The following is a 21,859-nucleotide window of genomic DNA, read 5'->3' as shown; positions in this document are numbered from 1 at the left end:
TGGCCCCATTCATTCTTTCCTTTACACAGATCAGTCGTCCTGGTCCCTTTGCAGAAAAACAGTCCCAAAGCATGATGTTTCCACCCCCATGCTTCACAGTAGGTATGGTGTTCTTTGGATGCAACTCAGCATTCTTTCTCCTCCAAACACGACAAGTTGAGTTTTTACCAAAAAGTTCTATTTTGGTTTAATCTGACCATATGACATTCTCCCAATCCTCTTCTGGATCATCCAAATGCTCTCTAGCAAACTTCAGATGGGCCTGGACATGTACTGGCTTAAGCAGGGGGACACGTCTGGCACTGCAGGATTTGAGTCCATGGCGGCGTAGTGTGTTACTGATGGTAGCCTTTGTTACTTTGGTCCCAGTTCTCTGCAGGTCATTCACTAGGTCCCCCCGTGTGGCTCTGGGATTTTTGCTCACCATTCTTGTGATCATTTTGACCCCACGGGGTGAGATCTTGTGTGGAGCCCCAGATCGAGGGAGATTATCAGTGGTCTTGTATGTCTTCCATTTTCTAATAATTGCTCCCACAGTTGATTTCTTCACACCAAGCTGCTTACCTATTGCAGATTCAGTCTTCCCAGCCTGGTGCAGGTCTACAATTTTGTTTCTGGTGTCCTTTGACAGCTCTTTGGTCTTGGCCACAGTGGAGTTTGGAGTGTGACTGTTTGAGGTTGTGGACAGGTGTCTTTTATACTGATAACGAGTTCAAACAGGTGCCATTAATACAGGTAACGAGTGGAGGACAGAGGAGCCTCTTAAAGAAGAAGTTACAGGTCTGTGGGAACCAGAAATCTTGCTTGTTTGTAGGTGACCAAATACTTATTTTACCAAGTAATTTACCAATTAATTCATTAAAAATCCTACAATGTGATTTCCTGGATTCTTTCCCCCCATTCTGTCTCTCATAGTTGAAGTGTACCTATGATGAAAATTACAGCCCTCTCTCATCTTTTTAAGTGGGAGAACTTGCACAATTGGTGGCTAACTAAATACTTTTTTGCCCCACTGTAGGTGAAACTATATACCGGACAAAAGTCTCAATGGGACGTGGGGGTGCTATGGAGTCCCCCAGACACACCCAGCACCACTGCAAACCTGACAAGAGAAGGTCGCCCACCAAAACTCACAGACCAGGCGAGGAGGGCATTAATCAGAGATGCAACAAAGACACCAAAGATAATGCTGAAGGAGCTGCAAAGATCCTCAGCAGAGATGGGAGTATCTGTCCAGAGGACCATATCAAGCCATACACTCCAAAGAGCGGGGCTTTATGCAAGAGTGGCCAGGAAAAAGACATTGCTTAAAGAAAAAAAAAAGAAAACACATTTGGAGTTTGCCCAACAGCATGTGGCAGACTCCCCAAACACATGGGAGAAGATTCTCTGGTCAGATGAGAATAAAATTTAACTTTTTGGCCATCATGGGAAATGCCATGTGTGGTGCAAACCCAACTCTTCCTATCACCTGAGAACACCATTCCTACAGTGAAGCATGGTCGTGGCAGCATCATGCCGTGGGGATGTTTTTCATCTGCAGGGATAAGAAAGCTGGTCAGGATTGAAGGAAAGATAGATGGCACTTAATACATGGCAATTCTGGAGGAAAACCTGTCTGAGTCAGCCAGAGGTTTGAGATTGGGTCAAAGGTTCACATTCCAGCAGGACAATGACCCTAAACTTACTGCCAAAGCTACATTGGAGTGGTTTAAAGGGAAACATTTAAATGTCTTGGAATGGCCTCGTCAAAGCCCAGACCTCAATCCATTTGATAATCTGTGGCATAACTGGAAGATTGTTGTACATCTATGCAACCCATCAGGTGGCCCTACAAAGTATTGACTTTGTGGGTGAATATCTACCGTATGCACACTCCAGATTTTTGGGTGGTTTTTTTCATCTTAATTATTGTTTGTGTCAAAATTAAATAAATAAATAAATAAATAAATAAAACCCTTGCACCTTTAAAATGGTATGCATGTTGTGTAAATCGAATGGTGCTCACCCCCCAAAAATCAATTTTAATTCCAGTTTGTAATGTGACAAAAATAGGACAAACATCAAGGGGGATGCATACTTTTACAAGACACTGTAATCATTCATTAATGTTCATTATCAATTTTATTTTGGTTAGGGTCATGATGGATCTGGTGCTTATCCTGGGAACAATGGAAATTGTCCTGCGAACATGCACAAGAATTTCTACACAGACAGTGGCCCAAGTTCAGAATTGAATCGGGGCCCCTACAGATGTGAGGCGGCAGCCATACACCGTGACTCCACCACCACCACCACTGTACTACCATGACTGTTCGGTTCAATTCTTAACATAAACACAAATAAACAGGTTGCTTAACATTTTTTTAAAAATATTGCGCTAAGTAATAATTTGCTGTTACTTATACAAAGTTATATACAGTCGACTTGCAATTTGGAAATTTTATACCACATTTTATACTTATCACCTGTTTTTATATATTATTGCAGCTTAAAACTAGAACTGCATCAGTAAAATGTAATGGGGTAACTAGAATATACAGTGCTCGCCACTATTATTGGTAGGCCTTGTAAAGATTAAAAAAAGGCTAGAAAAATCCACCTTTTGTTTAAATAGCTTATTATTTATTGATGAGGGATTTGTTTTCTCTGAATAAATTTATTTTAATTAAAAGTTGGATTTTTCCTCTTTTTTTCAGTGTGAAATGAAGCTAATTCACCAAAAGATTGATTTTTTTTCTAAACCTTTTTACTCATCTTTTCCAGGGGAACCAGTAATTGTGGAGGGCATTGTAACTGAAATGGTGATTTAAAAAAACATTTTTTAGTCATACTGAGGTGGCAACATGCCATCATATTTAAATCCTCACCAATGCCATAACCCTCATCACAGGTATACTCCACCATGTTGAGCTCCAGAGGGGCCTGGCACAATCCTCCCATCATCTTACACATTGAGAAGTCTTCAGTCCATTGCCCATCTTTTGTGCAGCGAATTGAGTACTAGAGTGAAAAGAAAAGAGGATGATTTGGAATGTATTATGTCCAAGCTGAGCTGCACAATACCCCAATAAGTTCTAGTTCAAGTTTTATTGCTCTGTCTACATTGTCTGTACTGTCTACAGATACAGTATGCTACATCAATAACATGAAGTGTGCAAGAAGTGTTTAACACTGAGTGAAAGGGGAAAAACTCCACTATTAAGATTATTTTACCCTCTCAGTTGGGACAGGGCAGTGTAGAGTGCACACACTATCATAGTCCAGGTGGTTGGTACATGTGTACATGCCTTCAAACATGGCAGGCAGAGCAGGGCATGAGATCGGGGAACAGCCACCAGTCTGCCATCTGCCACCCTCTAAACACTCCAGCTTCAGAAACCTCCTACACACACACACACACACACACACACAGAGCTATGATAATGCATACTTTTTCACTGACCTATGCATAACTACTTCTTCTGTCATTCTACTTCTGAATCTCAGTAATGAAGAGAAAATACTTTAGCCTGATACTGAATTTATGGTTTTAAAGCATTCATGGTAACTAACACAACAGACAAAACATAAATATGCATATGTTCCTATTACTGTGGATCATTTGCAACATAATGTGCACACAGAGAGGACTGCATGTTGACTATTATAGTCTGCCATCTGCTTATATTCCAAACTTCTCAACTCCCCAATTAAATGTTTCCAACTTAATGAACAAATGTACCTTTTATCACAATTAATATTATGGGATATATTGCAAGATAAATTAATATTCATCCATCACAAAACATTTGGTAGGACTCATTAATCACCAAGTCCTGACTGTAGCAGAACTGGTTATAGGATAGGAACACACAGAAGCAATAACAGTATGTATGATATACTCTCATTATGGAATGCCTTTTGAGTAAATGTGTCAAAGGTATTAATAAACAAGAACATTTAAAACCATTTATTAGACCTGCTGGCCATGACTTGCAGCATGAATGGGCAATTAAAAGGGCTTTAGAGGTGTTCACATTCCTTAAAAGCCAGTTTAATAACCCATAAAGCCATGGCAGGTGTAAATACTTGCCTCCCCTGACCTTGTTACCGTAAATGGTGATAAGCTGCATTGTGTAATCCAACTGGAGAAACTTGCTCAATCACATGATATATGATTAGTCAGTTTGTACATTCATCAAAATGACATTACTGGAGAATTATTTTGGAAGATATATGGTGAAGTCTTGATCTTATTTGAAATACATGGTCCACGTAAATGAGAAAAAAATATCACTTAGTTTAAACCATTTGTCAACACAACAGCTTAAAACTCCAGTGAAGAATCCATGTAGACCTGGAAACAGTAACACCTGCACAAACAAGTGAGTGTAAAAAATGTTACACAGCAGTACTCACTTCCTTGGCTTTTTGGTTAGGGCACCCATAGCATAGTATCCGGGGTTGCATTTGTAGCGACACACAGTGCCAATGCCATGCCTCCTGCCATTGCACTGTGGCACCAAGAGTTTGGCATTGGGTACAGCGGGTGGGTCCAGACACTCAATCTTACAATATGCTTCAGGGAATGACCACAGTCCATCCTCAAGACAGGCCAATGTATTGCTCTCACCTTAGCAAAATTAAACATCACATTTGAAATATCACATCTGAAAACAGGGACATTAAAATGCTATGCAGAAAACCTGGAATGTTATGCTAGAAATTCAGTTTCATACAAATGACAAATGACTTTCAACATGAAAATGTTTACACTGTTTTCTTCAAATTAATAAACGCAAATGAGTTTGGTTTTGTACTTTAAATTAAAATTCATCTCTGATTTTACACCATACTACAAACATGCAATGCAAGCACATCAGAAGGTGAGGAATATGACTTAATGAGAGATGGAAATCCAAATCTGTTTTCTCTAAAAGTTAATGAAGGACAACAGAACCTCATGGTAACTTGTACCTTATGTGGGATACATGCCTGAAACATGCCTGAAGCCATATGATGTTAGTAAGGTAAAAGAAAACTAATTAGATTGTATGAAAACTTCTAAAGCAATTTTACTGGTCAATAAAATATAATGAATCTCTTTTGCATGCCCCCCCCCAAAAAAAAGAAAAAAAAAAACTTTATAAGGTGTTCAAAGTGGAAGCACAGACCAAATTCAGCAGCACCAAAATTGGGTGCTTCTGGTCCAATTTACTTTTGCAACATGCACAAAAGCATCAGCTAGAAAACCAAAAACCATTACCCTGTTAGTTGCAATTGACCTTCATATCATAAACAGGTTTCAAAGCCCCATAAGAAAATTGACACACGTGCTGGCATTCAGTGAGATTGGCTGCCAGTTCACCTTTGCCCCACAGCTCAAAGACTCCTGCTGACGGTGGCTGCTGACAGAGGAGTGTGACACTGATGACATCATCAACCGAATGGTACTGAAGCAGTTCGTCATTTGGCTGCCGGAAGCAGTTATGGCCTGGGTCCAGTGGCATCGCAAGAGGAGTCAGTCCAGCTAACCAAAGACCATCTGGAAGCATTTCCAGAAGAAGGTGCCCCTGCCCCGTTTCCTTCCCTCTGTATCTCTCTCTCTCCCTTAGTGTCTTCTCACCCCTCCCCTATCCCTGCACCATGGAAACAGGGGCCAAAGCCCACTCCCTGAACTTGTGTCCCTCCCCCTTCTCCCTCACCCACTTGTGCCTCCATGTCAATGTTGCCACTAACTCCCTTTCTCTACACAGGTGGAACCATCTGTGCTCACCAAGACCAGGACAAAGCAAGGGTAGATCTGCAGGCACTGCAGAAAAGGCAGGCATTTCAGGGATCAGCATCCCCTTAAGGAGGTGAGGATTCTGATCTTCATTCCTGATGTGCCTTGGGTGTCCCCTGAGCAAGCAGGAACATACAGAGTGACAGTGACTATTCAAGGGAGAACACATCAGCTGGTGCCCATCATTATCCAATTTAGGGCCAAAAAGCATAGTGTGGAAGCAGTAGTTAGTTCTTGCCTCACCTATTCACTAATTATGGGGAAAACTGGCCAAGGTTTAAAGTATTAGGAAAGCATTTATTTGTGGATGGATCCTACTGCAGTGAAACTTGGGGGGAGGGGGAGTCCAATGCAGCATTATATGGGGAGGTGGTCCCAGGGCTATCTGTGTCAACTTTGCATCAGGGCACAGGGACGGAGGTCGCAAGATAAAACTCTGAGGCATGCTTTTGAAAAAGTGAGAGTAATTGGTGAAAACCTCCAGCCTAACCTTGCACTCACCTACCCATATTTTTCAGTTATTAAAGCTAGGTTATATCAAATTATTAAGGACACTCAAACAGGAAAGGAAATGACCCAGTTGTTGGTTCCACTGAGCTATGGGGAACTTTTGTTCAGTGTGACACATCATAATTCCATCATCTAGGTCAGGAAAATACATTGAATTCTCTCATTGCTCATTTCTATTGGCCAGACATTCATGGCTATGTTTGCAGATGGTGTGTGATGTTACAAATGTCAGCTAGTGAATCCGCTGGCCACACAAATAGCACCATTGCGCCCTTTACCACTGACCAAGATCCCCTTCAAAGGAATTGTTATTGATCTCATGATTGGGCAATTAGATTGATATCTCCCAAGTCTGGATCCCAAAAGAGATCATGGGGAAGACTACTCACTTGACAGTTACAACCCCGATTCCAAAAAAGTTGGGACAAAGTACAAATTGTAAATAAAAACGGAATGCAATAATTTACAAATCTCAAAAACTGATATTGTATTCACAATAGAACATAGACAACATATCAAATGTCGAAAGTGAGACATTTTGAAATTTCATGCCAAATATTGGCTAATTTAAAATTTCATGACAGCAACACATCTCAAAAAAGTTGGGACAGGAGCAATAAGAGGCTGGAAAAGTTAAAGGTACAAAAAAGGAACAGCTGGAGGACCAAATTGTAACTCATTAGGTCAGTTGGCAATAGGTCATTAACATGACTGGGTATAAAAAGAGCATCTTGGAGTGGCAGCGGCTCTCAGAAGTAAAGATGGGAAGAGGACCACCAATCCCCCTAATTCTGCCCCGACAAATAGTGGAGCAATATTAGAAAGGAGTTCGACAGTGTAAAATTGCAAAGAGTTTGAACATATCATCATATACAGTGCATAATATCATCAAAAGATTCAGAGAATCTGGAAGAATATCTGTGTGTAAGGGTCAAGGCTGGAAAACCATACTGGGTGCCTGTGATCTTCGGGTCCTTAGACAGCACTGCATCACATACAGGCATGCTTCTGTATTGGAAATCACAAAATGGGCTCAGGAATATTTCCAGAGAACATTATCTGTGAACACAATTCACCATGCCATCCGACGTTGCCAGCTAAAACTCTACAGTTCAAAGAAGAAGCCGTATCTAAACATGATCCAGAAGCGCAGACGTCTTCTCTGGTCCAAGGCTCATTTAAAATGGACTGTGGCAAAGTGGAAAACTGTTCTGTGGTCAGACGAATCAAAATTTGAAGTTCTTTATGGAAATCAGGGATGCCATGTCATTCGGACTAAAGAGGAGAAGGACGACCCAAGTTGTTATCAGCGTTCAGTTCAGAAGCCTGCATCTCTGATGGTATGGGGTTGCATTAGTGCCTGTGGCATGGGCAGCTTACACATCTGGAAAGACACCATCAATGCTGAAAGGTATATCCAGGTTCTAGAGCAACATATGCTCCCATCCAGATGACGTCTCTTTCAGGAAAGACCTTGCATTTTCCAACATGACAATGCCAAACCATATACTGCATCAATTACAGCATTATGGCTGCGTAGAAGAAGGGTCCAGGTACTGAACTGGGCAGCCTGTAGTCCAGATCTTTCACCCATAGAAAACATTTGGCGCATCATAAACTGGAAGATACAACAAAAAAGACCTAAGACAGTTGAGCAACTAGAATCCTACATTAGACAAGAATGGGTTAACATTCCTATCCCTAAACTTGAGCAACTTGTCTCCTCAGTCCCCAGACGTTTACAGACTGTTGTAAAGAGAAAAGGGGATGTCTCACAGTGGTAAACATGGCCTTGTCCCAACTTTTTTGAGATGTGTTGTTGTCATGAAATTGAAGATCACCTAATTTTTCTCTTTAAATGATACATTTTCTCAGTTTAAACATTTGATATGTCATCTATGTTCTATTCTGAATAAAATATGGAATTGTGAAACTTCCACATCATTGCATTCCGTTTTTATTTACAATTTGTACTTTGTCTCAACTTTTTTGGAATCGGGGTTGTACATTACCAGCATTTAGCACAGGATCTTATCCAAAGCCACATACAACATTTTACCTAATCTGTATGCCTTTGAAGTGTGAGGAAAACCATGCAGACACAGGAAGAACATGCAAACTCCACATAGAAAGGGCCCCATCGGCTGTGAAGATTGAACCAGGAACTGTCTTGCTGTGAGGCAACAGTGCTAACCACTGTACCACCACAGATGTCCAGAAGATGATCATCAACACCCTCCACAAGGATGGTACAGTGGTGCTTCAAAGTTTGCGAACCCTTTAGAATTTTCTATTTTTCTGCATAAATATGACCTAAAACATCATCAGATTTTCACATAAGTCCTAAAAGTAGATAAAGAGAACCCAGTTAAACAAATGAGACAAAAATATTATACTTGGTCATTTATTTATTGAGGAAAATGATCCAATATAACATAGCTGTGAGTGGCAAAAGTATGTGATCCTTTGCTTTCAGTATCTGGTGTGACCCCCTTGTGCAGCAATAACTGCAATTAAGGGTTTCCAGTAACTGTTGATCAGTCCTGCACACTGACTTGGAGGAATTTTAGCCCATTCCTCCGTACAGAACAGCTTCAACTCTGGGATGTTGGTGGGTTTCCTCACATGAACTGCTCGCTTCAGGTCCTTCCACAATATTTCAATTGGATTAAGGTCAGGACTTTTACTTGGCCATTCCAAAGCATAAACTTTCTTCTTCTTTAACCATTCTTTGGTAGAACGACTTGAATGCTTAGGGTCGTTGTCTTGCTGCATGATCCACCTTTTCTTGAGATTCAGTTCATGGACAGATTTCCCAACATTCTGCTTTATAGATTGCTGGTATAATGCAGAATTCATTGTTCCATCAATGATGGCAAGCCATCATGGCCAAGATGGAGCAAAACAGGCCCAAACCATGATACTACCACCACCATGTTTCACAGATGGGATAAGGTTCTTATGCTGGAATGCAGTGTTTTCCTTTCTCCAAACATAATGTCTCATCTCATCTCATTATCTCTAGCCACTTTATTCTGTTCTACATGGTCGCAGGCAAGCTGGAGCTTATCCCAGCTGACTACGGGCGAAAGGCGGGGTACACCCTGGACAAGTCGCCAGGTCATCACAGGGCTGACACATAGACACAGACAACCATTCACACTCACATTCAGACCTACGGTCAATTTAGAGTCACCATTTAACCTAACCTGCATGTCTTTGGACTGCGGGTGAAACCGGAGCACCCGGAGGAAACCCACACGGACACGGGGAGAACATGCAAGCTCCACACAGAAAGGCCCTCGTCGGCCACGGGGCTCGAACCCGGACCTTCTTGCTGTGAGGCGACAGCGCTAACCACTACACCACCATGCCGCCCAAACATAACATTTCTCATTTAAACCAAAAATTTGTATTTTGGTCTCATCCATCCACAAAACATTTTTCCAATAACATTCTGGCTTGTCCACATGATCTTTAGCAAACTGCAGATGAGCAGTAATGTTCTTTTTGGGGAGCAGTGGCTTTCTCTTTGCAACCCTGCCATGCACACTGTTGTTGTTCAATGTTCTCCTGATGGTGGACTCATGAACATTAACATTAGCCAATGTCAAAGAGGCCTTCAGGTGCTTACAAGTTACCCTGGGGTCCTTTGTGACCTCGTCAACTATTACTTGCCTTGCTCTTGGAGTGATCTTTGTTGGTCAACCACTCCTGGAGAGGGTAACAATGGTTTTGAATTTCCTCCATTTGTACAGAATCTGTCTGACTGTGGATTGGTGGAGTCCAAACTCTTTACAGATGTTTTTTTAACCTTTTTCAACCGGATGAGCATCAACAACACTTTTTCTGAGGTCCTCAGAAATCCCCTTTGTTTGTGCCATGATACATTTCCACAAACATGTGTTGTGAAGATCAGACTTTGATAGATCCCTGTTCTTTAAATAAAACAGGGTGCCCACTCACACCTGATTGTCATCCCATTGATTGAAAACACCTGACTCTAATTTCACCTTCAAATTAATTGCTAATCCTTGAGGTTCACATACATTTGCCACTCACAGATATGTAATATTGGATTATTTTCCTCAATAAATAAATGACCAAGTATAATATTTTTTCTCTTTTTTTAACTGGGTTCTTTTTATCTACTTTTAGGACTTGTGTGAAAATCTGATGTTGTTTTAGGCCATATTTGTGCAGAAATATAGAAAATTCTAAAGGGTTCACAAACTTTCAAGCACCACTGTAAGCCACAGAAGGCCATTGCTGAAAAGGCTGGCTGGAAAAGGTGCACAAGCAACAGGGATGACTGCAGCCTTGAAAGGATTGTCAAGAAAAGTAAATTCAAGAACTTGGGAGAGCTTCGCAAGGAGTGGACTGAGGCTGATATCAGTGCATCAAGAGCCACCACACAGAGACGTCTTCAGGAAAGGGGCTACAACTGTCACATTCCTAATATCAAGCCACTCTTGAACCAGAGACAACGTCAGAAGTATCTTACCTGGGCTAATGAGAGAAAGGACTGGACTGTTGCTCAGTGGTCCAAAGTGCTCTTTTCATATGAAAAGAAATTTTACATTTCATTTGGAAATCAAGGTCCTTGAGTCTGGAGGAAGATTGGAGATGCACAGAATCCAAGGTGTTTGAAGTTTCCACAGTCTGTGATTATTTAGGGTTCCATGCCATCTGATGGTGTGGGTCCACTGTGTTTTATCAAGTCCAAAGTCAATACAGCCATCTACCAGGAGATTTTAGAGCACTTCATCCTTCCATCTGCTGACAAGCTTTATGTAGATTTCGATTTCCTTTTCCAGCAGGACTTAGCACCTGCCCACAGTGTCAAAACTACTACCAAATGGTTTGCTGACCATGATATTACTGTGCTTGATTGGCCAGCCAACTCAACTGACCTGAAACCCATCAAGAATCTATGGGGTATTGTGAAGAGGAAAATGAGAAACACCCAATCCAAAAATACACACAAGTTGAAGGCTGCTATCAAAACATCCTGGTCTTCAATAACACTTCAGTAGTGCCACAGGCTGATCACTACCGTGTCGTGCTGCATTGATCCAGTAATTCATGGTAAAAGAGCCCCAACCAAGTACTGAGTGTATAAATGAACATACTTTTCAGAAGTTGAACAATTCTATATTGTAAATCTTTTTTTAATGATCTTAGGAAAAGTTCTAATAATTTGAGGTACTGCATTTCTGATTTTCATGAGCGATAAACCATAATCATAAAAATTAAAACAATAAAAGGCCTGAAATATTTCATTTTATGTGTAATGAATATAGAATATATGAAAGTTTGCTTTTTTAATCAAATTACAGGAAAAAAAAAACGTTTTCACAATATTTTAATTGTTTGAGATGCACCACTACAAAATCTGAGGACCGTCCTGAGATCAATGCAATGCCTGTGACTCATAGCAAACCCAAGGAAATGTGCAACTGGGCAGGTGGAAGTATGATATCTGGGCTATCACTTGGGTTATGGACAGGTACGTCCATAAACTGATAAGACTGCAGCAGCCTGCCTGAGACCCAAGACCAAAAAGGGGGTAAGGCTTTTCCTGGGGCTTGTTGGCTATTTCAGGAGGTTTGTACCTAATTTTTTGGAAGTCACCAGTCCGCTGACTGACCTCACTAATAAGGGGGGACCAGATCTGGTCCAGGGGATTGACCTGTGTGGAGGGGCTTTTGCCTAGGTTAAAGTGGTTTTGTGAGGGGCCTGCTGTTGTATTAACCTGACTTTTCTCTCCCTTTTGTCTTGCAAACTGACGCACTGGACAGAGGTCTGGGGCCTGGACCATTTTGTCCCAGGTGGTGGAGTGGGCAGAGTGCCCCATTCTGTACATCAGCCCAAGCTCTCAGTGCAGGAAAGTAAGTACAGCATGATCGAGAATGAGTACCTGGCCATCAAATGGGTGGTCCTACTCTCCAATAGTACCTGCTGGGATGCCCTTTCACCTTCTATTCTGAATACTCCCTGCTCCAGTGGCTCCACTGCATGAAGTATGCCAATGCGTGGCTCACTTTTTGGTATCTAGCTCTTCAGTCATTTAAGTTTGAGGAGGTCCACAGGCCGGGGTTGCAAATGGTGGTGGTGGATTACCTCTCCTGCTGGGGGGTATCTGGGAGTCAGCTGCAGGCCAGACAGGTGTGCTAAAGTGGCACTTTACTTATGTGTGTCTTTTGTGTTTTGGCAGAGAGAAGCTGGTAACTAGAGAGAGATGGCTGAGCAATCCAGTGCCATGGGTATGTGTGCATGTGTGTATGCCTGAAGTGCAGAGAGTAAAATAAAGTCACTGAAAATTGAAGTTAAAACTAAAAATAAAATGCACCTTTAGTTGTCAAGCCTGTCTCCCACTTCCTTACTTACCCAAAGTCATGAAAGTGCTACACCTTCATAAAGAAATTTGCAAATTTACAAGTACCCTGATCCATCTCTAATTCACTAAGTACTTCTTTATTTCAAAATTGCATGCAATTCTAACTCTAAAAGGCAGAGGTTTCAGACACTAGTAAGGGTTAGCAAGAGTGAGAGCACCATAATTTCTATGGAGGAAAGTCAGGATGCCTTAGGCTGAGTTAGCAATCCCACAACTCTGGCATTAGAGCTAGGTGAATGGGTGATGATTTGCAGCATAATCACAGTGCCAAGGCTAATGCAAAGGCTTGCCCCCATGGAAGTACCAGTCTTCTCTGCTTTACGTGTCTGACAGGTTTTCTCGACTCAGTGAAGCACCCACTGAGAAACCTAAAAGAGCTCTGGTTATAAGTGGCCTCTTATCTTAAGGCATATGAAATTAGCTACACATGTAGGGGTACCTGTGATGACCTGGCGACTTGTCCAGGATGTACCCCGCCTTTCGCCCGTAGTCAGCTGGGATAGGCTCCAGTTTGCCTGCGACCCTGTAGAACAGGATAAAGCTAGCTTGGGCCCACCCATCCTAAGCATGACGCAACACGAGGGCCTGTTCCGAGCTTAGTCTGGCCAGGCAGGCTATCTACAGCATTTCCAAGCTCCCAAAAAATCGGGAACCAATCAACTTTGAGCATCTCCAATGGCCCTGGGTAGAGGCGTGTTCAAGGCAGTGACGTAGTAGAAATGTGACCGGAAGCCATAGATTGTTTACAGAATCTATGCCGGAAGCGCTTCATTCACATCACGAACATGGAGCAGCGGCAAGCCTTTAACACAGAGGTAGATGCTGTATTGAAAGCATTCAACGGGAAGTTCTCATTGAAAACGGAGCAAAGAGCAGCCCTGGAGGTATTTATTGAAAGGAAGGACGTTTTCGCCTTGCTCCCAACTGGCTTCGGTAAGAGTTTAATCTACCAGTTAGCTCCGTCGCGTCACATACGTCAGAGGAAAGAGTGATGTGATTGGTTTAACTTCGTCACAGCCTTTTCTGGCTTTGACCAGTAGCAAACTGAGGCATTTCAGGGAGGCAGGTCAACCACGGGCTTTGGGAAACGGTTTGGTTTAATAGCTTGGCCAGACCAAATGCTCGCAGAGCTTTGAAGTCACGTTAGCCAGGCTAGGATAAAGCGGCTAGAGATAATGAGATGAGATGAGATGTAGGGGCACCGGCAGCTTTAGTTAGGTGTATATTAGGATCCAGGATGCTAGATATGGAGCACTTGCATGTGACGTCACAGCCGATCCAGATTGTGACAGATGCCACCTTGTCGGTCAAACGCCATATTTCCGCCTTCTACTTCTACTTCTGCTTCTACTTCTACCTTTTCTTCTGGAAAAACGTACTATATACAGTTCTACTACAACGGCTGCGGCTACAAGCTCTCCCTACCTGTGCACGTTTTTTATGTTTTTTGTGTGTATTTTTGCATGTTGTTCGTCTGTACCGGACTTCAATATCCACTACAACCGTATGGACTTACTGGACATTGGTTTCCAGCAGAAAATGACGGTTTGTAGCGATTTCCATCGCATGCACAACATTCCGGACGAGAAAAAAAAAAAAACATTCCGGACGAGATAGTGAGACCAGCGGGGTCTCCGTGGATTGTTATTGGAAGCAAAGCTAAGGAGACGGCGCCAGGAGCAAAAGCGAGGCTGCAGAGCCGGCCTGTTGACTAAGCTCAGAAAACAGCCACTCAAACCTCCACTGCTAAGCCTCTACCTCTCCAACGCCAGATCCATGGTAAACAAGACGGACGATTTGAAATTACAGCTGGAATTACCTTATTCTATTCTATAATCGGCTGGTCAGTGCTATACTCAATACTTAAGTGACTTACCCATCCAGTGAGGATCATTTTCTTGTTTACAAGATGCCACATCTGAGTCGCTGACAAATCCTGAATTTCTGTAAAGATAACTGTCCAGAGATTTATAAGCACGCAGTGCTTCACCACTGAACAGCGAGGGAAAGTTAATGAGGTAATTATACACGTCCGGGTATTCCGCTGGCAGTTCCATATCCACTGACACGGTCGTGAAAACTCCGTCCGGAAAGCCATAAGGGTCAATAATCTGTAGATCGTTTATTTTAGACATATATCTAGTTATCTGTTCATTAGAAAAATGAGCCATGTAGTCCGTCGGTTGAAATTGATCCATTCTGTACACGAGTGCAGCAGTATTCAGCTGTGCTGTTGACCGACAAGATGGCGGCTGTGTACTTTCCGGTCACGTGACTGCAAGATCTCTATAGCAGGTAATCTTAGGGTCTACAGTGGTGCTTGAAAGTTTGTGAACGCTTTAGAATGTTCAAATTTTCTGCATCAATATGACCTAAAACATCATCAGATTTTTGTATGTAGTGAAAATTCATCTCATCTCATCTCATCTCATCTCATCTCATCTCATTATCTCTAGCCGCTTTATCCTTCTACAGGGTCGCAGGCAAGCTGGAGCCTATCCCAGCTGACTACGGGCGAAAGGCGGGGTACACCCTGGACAAGTCGCCAGGTCATCACAGGGCTGACACATAGACACAGACAACCATTCACACTCACATTCACACCTACGGTCAATTTAGAGTCACCATTTAACCTAACCTGCATGTCTTTGGACTGCGGGTGAAACCGGAGCACCCGGAGGAAACCCACACGGACACGGGGAGAACATGCAAGCTCCACACAGAAAGGCCCTCGTCGGCCACGGGGCTCGAACCCGGACCTTCTTGCTGTGAGGCGACAGCGCTAACCACTACACCACCATGCCGCCCAAACATAACATTTCTCATTTAAACCAAAAATTTGTATTTTGGTCTCATCCATCCACAAAACATTTTTCCAATAACATTCTGGCTTGTCCACATGATCTTTAGCAAACTGCAGATGAGCAGTAATGTTCTTTTTGGGGAGCAGTGGCTTTCTCTTTGCAACCCTGCCATGCACACTGTTGTTGTTCAATGTTCTCCTGATGGTGGACTCATGAACATTAACATTAGCCAATGTCAAAGAGGCCTTCAGGTGCTTACAAGTTACCCTGGGGTCCTTTGTGACCTCGTCAACTATTACTTGCCTTGCTCTTGGAGTGATCTTTGTTGGTCAACCACTCCTGGAGAGGGTAACAATGGTTTTGAATTTCCTCCATTTGTACAGAATCTGTCTGACTGTGGATTGGTGGAGTCCAAACTCTTTACAGATGTTTTTTTAACCTTTTTCAACCGGATGAGCATCAACAACACTTTTTCTGAGGTCCTCAGAAATCCCCTTTGTTTGTGCCATGATACATTTCCACAAACATGTGTTGTGAAGATCAGACTTTGATAGATCCCTGTTCTTTAAATAAAACAGGGTGCCCACTCACACCTGATTGTCATCCCATTGATTGAAAACACCTGACTCTAATTTCACCTTCAAATTAATTGCTAATCCTTGAGGTTCACATACATTTGCCACTCACAGATATGTAATATTGGATTATTTTCCTCAATAAATAAATGACCAAGTATAATATTTTTTCTCTTTTTTTAACTGGGTTCTTTTTATCTACTTTTAGGACTTGTGTGAAAATCTGATGTTGTTTTAGGCCATATTTGTGCAGAAATATAGAAAATTCTAAAGGGTTCACAAACTTTCAAGCACCACTGTAAGCCACAGAAGGCCATTGCTGAAAAGGCTGGCTGGAAAAGGTGCACAAGCAACAGGGATGACTGCAGCCTTGAAAGGATTGTCAAGAAAAGTAAATTCAAGAACTTGGGAGAGCTTCGCAAGGAGTGGACTGAGGCTGATATCAGTGCATCAAGAGCCACCACACAGAGACGTCTTCAGGAAAGGGGCTACAACTGTCACATTCCTAATATCAAGCCACTCTTGAACCAGAGACAACGTCAGAAGTATCTTACCTGGGCTAATGAGAGAAAGGACTGGACTGTTGCTCAGTGGTCCAAAGTGCTCTTTTCATATGAAAAGAAATTTTACATTTCATTTGGAAATCAAGGTCCTTGAGTCTGGAGGAAGATTGGAGATGCACAGAATCCAAGGTGTTTGAAGTTTCCACAGTCTGTGATTATTTAGGGTTCCATGCCATCTGATGGTGTGGGTCCACTGTGTTTTATCAAGTCCAAAGTCAATACAGCCATCTACCAGGAGATTTTAGAGCACTTCATCCTTCCATCTGCTGACAAGCTTTATGTAGATTTCGATTTCCTTTTCCAGCAGGACTTAGCACCTGCCCACAGTGTCAAAACTACTACCAAATGGTTTGCTGACCATGATATTACTGTGCTTGATTGGCCAGCCAACTCAACTGACCTGAAACCCATCAAGAATCTATGGGGTATTGTGAAGAGGAAAATGAGAAACACCCAATCCAAAAATACACACAAGTTGAAGGCTGCTATCAAAACATCCTGGTCTTCAATAACACTTCAGTAGTGCCACAGGCTGATCACTACCGTGTCGTGCTGCATTGATCCAGTAATTCATGGTAAAAGAGCCCCAACCAAGTACTGAGTGTATAAATGAACATACTTTTCAGAAGTTGAACAATTCTATATTGTAAATCTTTTTTTAATGATCTTAGGAAAAGTTCTAATAATTTGAGGTACTGCATTTCTGATTTTCATGAGCGATAAACCATAATCATAAAAATTAAAACAATAAAAGGCCTGAAATATTTCATTTTATGTGTAATGAATATAGAATATATGAAAGTTTGCTTTTTTAATCAAATTACAGGAAAAAAAAAACGTTTTCACAATATTTTAATTGTTTGAGATGCACCACTACAAAATCTGAGGACCGTCCTGAGATCAATGCAATGCCTGTGACTCATAGCAAACCCAAGGAAATGTGCAACTGGGCAGGTGGAAGTATGATATCTGGGCTATCACTTGGGTTATGGACAGGTACGTCCATAAACTGATAAGACTGCAGCAGCCTGCCTGAGACCCAAGACCAAAAAGGGGGTAAGGCTTTTCCTGGGGCTTGTTGGCTATTTCAGGAGGTTTGTACCTAATTTTTTGGAAGTCACCAGTCCGCTGACTGACCTCACTAATAAGGGGGGACCAGATCTGGTCCAGGGGATTGACCTGTGTGGAGGGGCTTTTGCCTAGGTTAAAGTGGTTTTGTGAGGGGCCTGCTGTTGTATTAACCTGACTTTTCTCTCCCTTTTGTCTTGCAAACTGACGCACTGGACAGAGGTCTGGGGCCTGGACCATTTTGTCCCAGGTGGTGGAGTGGGCAGAGTGCCCCATTCTGTACATCAGCCCAAGCTCTCAGTGCAGGAAAGTAAGTACAGCATGATCGAGAATGAGTACCTGGCCATCAAATGGGTGGTCCTACTCTCCAATAGTACCTGCTGGGATGCCCTTTCACCTTCTATTCTGAATACTCCCTGCTCCAGTGGCTCCACTGCATGAAGTATGCCAATGCGTGGCTCACTTTTTGGTATCTAGCTCTTCAGTCATTTAAGTTTGAGGAGGTCCACAGGCCGGGGTTGCAAATGGTGGTGGTGGATTACCTCTCCTGCTGGGGGGTATCTGGGAGTCAGCTGCAGGCCAGACAGGTGTGCTAAAGTGGCACTTTACTTATGTGTGTCTTTTGTGTTTTGGCAGAGAGAAGCTGGTAACTAGAGAGAGATGGCTGAGCAATCCAGTGCCATGGGTATGTGTGCATGTGTGTATGCCTGAAGTGCAGAGAGTAAAATAAAGTCACTGAAAATTGAAGTTAAAACTAAAAATAAAATGCACCTTTAGTTGTCAAGCCTGTCTCCCACTTCCTTACTTACCCAAAGTCATGAAAGTGCTACACCTTCATAAAGAAATTTGCAAATTTACAAGTACCCTGATCCATCTCTAATTCACTAAGTACTTCTTTATTTCAAAATTGCATGCAATTCTAACTCTAAAAGGCAGAGGTTTCAGACACTAGTAAGGGTTAGCAAGAGTGAGAGCACCATAATTTCTATGGAGGAAAGTCAGGATGCCTTAGGCTGAGTTAGCAATCCCACAACTCTGGCATTAGAGCTAGGTGAATGGGTGATGATTTGCAGCATAATCACAGTGCCAAGGCTAATGCAAAGGCTTGCCCCCATGGAAGTACCAGTCTTCTCTGCTTTACGTGTCTGACAGGTTTTCTCGACTCAGTGAAGCACCCACTGAGAAACCTAAAAGAGCTCTGGTTATAAGTGGCCTCTTATCTTAAGGCATATGAAATTAGCTACACATGTAGGGGTACCTGTGATGACCTGGCGACTTGTCCAGGATGTACCCCGCCTTTCGCCCGTAGTCAGCTGGGATAGGCTCCAGTTTGCCTGCGACCCTGTAGAACAGGATAAAGCTAGCTTGGGCCCACCCATCCTAAGCATGACGCAACACGAGGGCCTGTTCCGAGCTTAGTCTGGCCAGGCAGGCTATCTACAGCATTTCCAAGCTCCCAAAAAATCGGGAACCAATCAACTTTGAGCATCTCCAATGGCCCTGGGTAGAGGCGTGTTCAAGGCAGTGACGTAGTAGAAATGTGACCGGAAGCCATAGATTGTTTACAGAATCTATGCCGGAAGCGCTTCATTCACATCACGAACATGGAGCAGCGGCAAGCCTTTAACACAGAGGTAGATGCTGTATTGAAAGCATTCAACGGGAAGTTCTCATTGAAAACGGAGCAAAGAGCAGCCCTGGAGGTATTTATTGAAAGGAAGGACGTTTTCGCCTTGCTCCCAACTGGCTTCGGTAAGAGTTTAATCTACCAGTTAGCTCCGTCGCGTCACATACGTCAGAGGAAAGAGTGATGTGATTGGTTTAACTTCGTCACAGCCTTTTCTGGCTTTGACCAGTAGCAAACTGAGGCATTTCAGGGAGGCAGGTCAACCACGGGCTTTGGGAAACGGTTTGGTTTAATAGCTTGGCCAGACCAAATGCTCGCAGAGCTTTGAAGTCACGTTAGCCAGGCTAGGATAAAGCGGCTAGAGATAATGAGATGAGATGAGATGTAGGGGCACCGGCAGCTTTAGTTAGGTGTATATTAGGATCCAGGATGCTAGATATGGAGCACTTGCATGTGACGTCACAGCCGATCCAGATTGTGACAGATGCCACCTTGTCGGTCAAACGCCATATTTCCGCCTTCTACTTCTACTTCTGCTTCTACTTCTACCTTTTCTTCTGGAAAAACGTACTATATACAGTTCTACTACAACGGCTGCGGCTACAAGCTCTCCCTACCTGTGCACGTTTTTTATGTTTTTTGTGTGTATTTTTGCATGTTGTTCGTCTGTACCGGACTTCAATATCCACTACAACCGTATGGACTTACTGGACATTGGTTTCCAGCAGAAAATGACGGTTTGTAGCGATTTCCATCGCATGCACAACATTCCGGACGAGAAAAAAAAAAAAACATTCCGGACGAGATAGTGAGACCAGCGGGGTCTCCGTGGATTGTTATTGGAAGCAAAGCTAAGGAGACGGCGCCAGGAGCAAAAGCGAGGCTGCAGAGCCGGCCTGTTGACTAAGCTCAGAAAACAGCCACTCAAACCTCCACTGCTAAGCCTCTACCTCTCCAACGCCAGATCCATGGTAAACAAGACGGACGATTTGAAATTACAGCTGGAATTACCTTATTCTATTCTATAATCGGCTGGTCAGTGCTATACTCAATACTTAAGTGACTTACCCATCCAGTGAGGATCATTTTCTTGTTTACAAGATGCCACATCTGAGTCGCTGACAAATCCTGAATTTCTGTAAAGATAACTGTCCAGAGATTTATAAGCACGCAGTGCTTCACCACTGAACAGCGAGGGAAAGTTAATGAGGTAATTATACACGTCCGGGTATTCCGCTGGCAGTTCCATATCCACTGACACGGTCGTGAAAACTCCGTCCGGAAAGCCATAAGGGTCAATAATCTGTAGATCGTTTATTTTAGACATATATCTAGTTATCTGTTCATTAGAAAAATGAGCCATGTAGTCCGTCGGTTGAAATTGATCCATTCTGTACACGAGTGCAGCAGTATTCAGCTGTGCTGTTGACCGACAAGATGGCGGCTGTGTACTTTCCGGTCACGTGACTGCAAGATCTCTATAGCAGGTAATCTTAGGGTCTACAGTGGTGCTTGAAAGTTTGTGAACGCTTTAGAATGTTCAAATTTTCTGCATCAATATGACCTAAAACATCATCAGATTTTTGTATGTAGTGAAAATTCATCTCATCTCATCTCATCTCATCTCATCTCATTATCTCTAGCCGCTTTATCCTTCTACAGGGTCGCAGGCAAGCTGGAGCCTATCCCAGCTGACTACGGGCGAAAGGCGGGGTACACCCTGGACAAGTCGCCAGGTCATCACAGGGCTGACACATAGACACAGACAACCATTCACACTCACATTCACACCTACGGTCAATTTAGAGTCACCAGTTAACCTAACCTGCATGTCTTTGGACTGTGGGGGAAACCGGAGCACCCGGAGGAAACCCACACGGACACGGGGAGAACATGCAAACTCCACACAGAAAGGCCCTCGCCGGCCACGGGGCTCGAACCCGGACCTTCTTGCTGTGAGGCGACAGCGCTAACCACTACACCACCGTGCCGCCCTGAAAATTCATTATGTCTGATAATTATAACTATTCTTTTAAGTTCGTTTCTTAAGACACGTATTTTTAAGTATGTTACCTCGCTTGTTGACAGTTTCGGCGAACACTTCCGCCTTCTTCAAAACAGTCACCAGATGTCGAGTGGTGACGTGCCTTATCATCTGGTGACTGTTTTGAAGAAGGCGGAAGTGTTCGCCGAAACTGTCAACAAGCGAGGTAACATACTTAAAAATACGTGTCTTAAGAAACGAACTTAAAAGAATAATCATCAGATTTTCACACAAGTCCTACAAGTAGATAAAGAGAACCCAGTTAAACAAATGAGACAAAAATATTATACTTGGTCATTTATTTATTGAGGAAAATGATCCAGTGTTCCATATCTTTGAGTGGCAAAAGTATGTGAACCTTTGCTTTCAGTATCTGATGTGACTCCCTTGTGCAGCAATAAGTGCAACTAAATGTTTCCGGTAACTGTTGATCAGTCCTGCACACCGGCTTGGAGGAATTTTAGCCCATTCCTCTATAGAGAATGTTGGTGGGTTTCCTCA

The 21,859-nt window shown here is 42.9% G+C and overlaps 1 protein-coding gene across 2 annotated transcripts in view; it reads right to left on the bottom strand.

Moving 5' to 3' along the window:
- pappa2 (pappalysin 2) overlaps positions 1–21,859 on the bottom strand; it is a 312,855-nt gene that overhangs the window by 64,667 nt on the left and 226,329 nt on the right. For both annotated transcript variants that reach the window (XM_060931153.1, XM_060931162.1), the window contains exons 17-19: positions 4,402–4,615; positions 3,217–3,385; positions 2,871–3,003 (exon numbers count right to left, since the gene is read on the bottom strand). In XM_060931153.1, coding sequence (XP_060787136.1) covers positions 2,871–3,003; positions 3,217–3,385; positions 4,402–4,615 — 516 coding nt within the window. The remainder of the gene's footprint in view (positions 1–2,870; positions 3,004–3,216; positions 3,386–4,401; positions 4,616–21,859) is intronic.

This window comes from Neoarius graeffei, chromosome 1 (assembly GCF_027579695.1).
Source record: "Neoarius graeffei isolate fNeoGra1 chromosome 1, fNeoGra1.pri, whole genome shotgun sequence".
In the NCBI taxonomy this organism is placed as follows: Eukaryota; Metazoa; Chordata; class Actinopteri; order Siluriformes; family Ariidae; genus Neoarius; species Neoarius graeffei.
The sequence above is the reverse complement of the archived record's forward strand: the minus strand, read 5'-3'. Positions and strand labels throughout refer to the sequence as shown.